Below are 2,987 nucleotides of genomic sequence, written 5' to 3'. Positions count from 1 at the left end.
CCAACTTTACAGCAGAAAAAACATGTTTACAGCCTGGTTCAAAAAATGATTTTGGTTTATATAGCTAATTTTGCCCTTCATGACAACTGTGAGGGGGGTGAATTTTTTTATAACTCATCCGTTTAAATTATATTAAGCCTTAAAGTTCTGCATAATTAAGGGCGTGGCCACTTGAGTGACAGGTGGATTGCCGCTGCTGTCACCGGCGTCGAGCTAGGTGGGCGTGGTTTCAGCAACCAGCTCCCGCCCCTTTGCCCATTTTCGATTATCCGGGAGTGACGTGCAGCCAAGATGGCGATGGCCGGCTCCGCCCACTTTGAGCTTCAAAAACGCTCTTCAGAAATCTACGGGTGACGTCACGGACACTACGTCCATGTTTTTATACAGTCTATGGTTCTCATTAGTGAATTTAGTGGGCAAAAAGAGAGGTATATTGTCTACAGTGTAGCAATATATGAAGCACAGTTCACATAGAAGTGACTTTCAAACCCAGCAGCCTGTTCTTTTGAGTCTAACCTTGTCCATTCTGTCTTTCTCAACTCCAAATTTCCCTCCATAGCCGTAAGAGGCTTTAGGGCCCTGGTCCAGCTCTTTCTTCTTAACCACCTCGTGTTCCCGAGACACATTCTGCCTGAGATCTGCAATGCTACACACAAACACAGGCACATTGCATGTTACTACATGCTGCATATTACCACATGCTGCATATTACCATGGAATGTAATGGCACTTTTGTTATGCACTCAACCCTTTGCACTTGTTTATGGTGCTTCTCATTTATATTTTTTAACATTATTACTGTAAATAATACAGATGTATCTTATATTAAATGCAGTGTGTCAGTGCAACATCTTATTCCGCTTCTGACATGATGTAGGCTTGAAATGATCAGTCCATATTTGGAAATGCAACTCATGTCGGCAGCATTTCTACTTCCTATTTCCTCTCTGCAGAGAGTCACTCTTTTTAGCAGTGCTTTCAGTTCAATGCAACATGGTGCCATTAAAGCAACCTGCTATATTATTATACTATCTCAAATCTGTAGATCTTTTCAACTTTTCTATAACATGTAGCATCTCTAACTGTTACCTGATGTGTTCTTTTCGACCTGATCCTTCTATGGTTCTGGAACCCCATCTCTGCTCCTGCTCCGATACATCATTCTGATACACAGACACATTTTCATTTATACAATAATAATAAATAATAAAATGTGTTATGTTTTAAGAAAACCTAACTCTAAACAACTCATTTAGATTAGCACCTTGCATTTATTTTCAGGTCTGCTTACCTCAAAATTCGGATCTGTTTCCCAGTCGTCCCCCTCCGATTCAACCTTCACATTAACATCATGTCCCACCACAGATTTCCACATCTGTAGAAAGAGACAAACAAAGATTTCATGGCTCATGTTACACAACTATACAGAGTATTGAATGCATTATGCTCAAAATGCATCAATAAACAACAAATATTTACGGATACAGTATGATGCATGAATAAATGTATCACTAAGTGACTGATTCTAATCATCTTGTAGTAAACTTGCAAGTTGACTATTTTACAACTGCTCTGCTGTGTCATCAAGCGAGTAAAACATCAGGTACACAGCTTGAAGTTGTAATTCTACATATTTTTAAGTAATTCCACATTTTTTAGATGTTTATGGTAATCTAGAATACCTAGAATGTCTTCATAAACAAAACAAGTGTTAATGCACTTTGCAAGTTCCTCATTTTTCTAGAACGTCAGATGGAAATGTTTACACGTTCACGACTAAAAAGCTTCACACTTTAATTTCAACAATAACCAAGACCATGAACACTGTAATGCAAGCACAGTAACGTACAGATAATGTACAGAAATATATAACTTTGACTTCCTGAAACGAAAAAAGTTTTGGCAACTTGCGATGTATCAACCACTTCCTGATTAAAAGCAGATGCGTTTTTCTTGATTCATCGTTATTAATAATATGAGCAGATAACAATGGTTACTCACGTTTTAATGCTTTTTTCCCGGCGTTTTGTCCGTTAAATGTTAATTTCAGGGTGAGGCGAACGGCAGATCAGACCTGCGCTCGAATGACTGCAGAAGAAGAAGCGGCGGACACGCGTTCACGCGCAGCTGAGTCCTACCTGTGCATTGTTGACCCGTTAAAGCATAGAAATACACTAAAATACTCATCTTAATTTTTTTAGTTAGTCCAAATACCTCAAAACACAGATTAATTAATATGTAATATAAGCATTATGATTCTTGTATTTATGAAATTGTGTGTTTGCAAACACAATATTTAATAAATACAAGATTCTGAACAGATTCTGAACCATAGGTGGTTGCTGGGGAATGGTGGTGGTTTTCCTGGATGGTTGGGTCGTTTTGCGCATTTGCTAGGATGTTTTGGGTGGTTGCTAGACCACTGGTAGACGATCACTGTTGTTTGGAGTGGTTGGTGAAGCATTGGGGTTAGTTTTCACCATTGGTAAGTTTGCTAGTGCGTTTTTAAGTTGCTTTATGAAGTCAGCCCATCATAAAGTCTCTCTATGACCTTGTCCTCGTCTCTGGATGTGTGGGGATCCTTTTCAATGCTAATTTCAATGCTACTTTATTAAAGTAGAATCACCAGTCTAATTTGGGATTTATTTTCATTTACAGTGGTGGCCAAAATGATTAGAACACTAGTATTTTCACCAGCTAAAAAATGTTTTTAAGTCAGTTATTTCTATCTTTTGCTGTAGTGTGTCAGTATCCGTTCACATTTCCAAACATTCATTTTGCCATTCATAGTAATAATCCAGTGAGATTTTTGTTTGCACAAGAAGTCTGACAGCAGACAGTGCTCCACACAGAGATCTGATCATCATCATCAGTCTGTCTGGAATGACATGAAGAAACGGAACAAACTAAAACAGACTAAATCCAGAAGAACTGTGGCAACGTCTCCAAGATGCTTCAAGAAACCTACCTGCAAAGCTACCTGAAAA

The 2,987-nt window shown here is 38.6% G+C and overlaps 1 protein-coding gene across 2 annotated transcripts in view; it reads right to left on the bottom strand.

The window, feature by feature from the left end:
• Positions 1-2,118, bottom strand: part of LOC107755885 (src substrate protein p85-like) — an 8,246-nt gene extending 6,128 nt beyond the window's left edge. For both annotated transcript variants that reach the window (XM_016572845.1, XM_016572846.1), the window contains exons 1-4: positions 2,002-2,118; positions 1,292-1,375; positions 1,090-1,163; positions 517-646 (exon numbers count right to left, since the gene is read on the bottom strand). In XM_016572845.1, coding sequence (XP_016428331.1) covers positions 517-646; positions 1,090-1,163; positions 1,292-1,375 — 288 coding nt within the window. In that variant the 5' untranslated portion in view covers positions 2,002-2,118. The remainder of the gene's footprint in view (positions 1-516; positions 647-1,089; positions 1,164-1,291; positions 1,376-2,001) is intronic.
• Positions 2,119-2,987: the final 869 nt, after the last annotated feature.

This window comes from Sinocyclocheilus rhinocerous, unplaced genomic scaffold (genome assembly GCF_001515625.1).
Source record: "Sinocyclocheilus rhinocerous isolate Xijiao unplaced genomic scaffold, SAMN03320098_v1.1 scaffold412, whole genome shotgun sequence".
Classification (NCBI taxonomy): domain Eukaryota; kingdom Metazoa; phylum Chordata; class Actinopteri; order Cypriniformes; family Cyprinidae; genus Sinocyclocheilus; species Sinocyclocheilus rhinocerous.
This window is presented reverse-complemented; position numbering and strand designations above follow the sequence as displayed.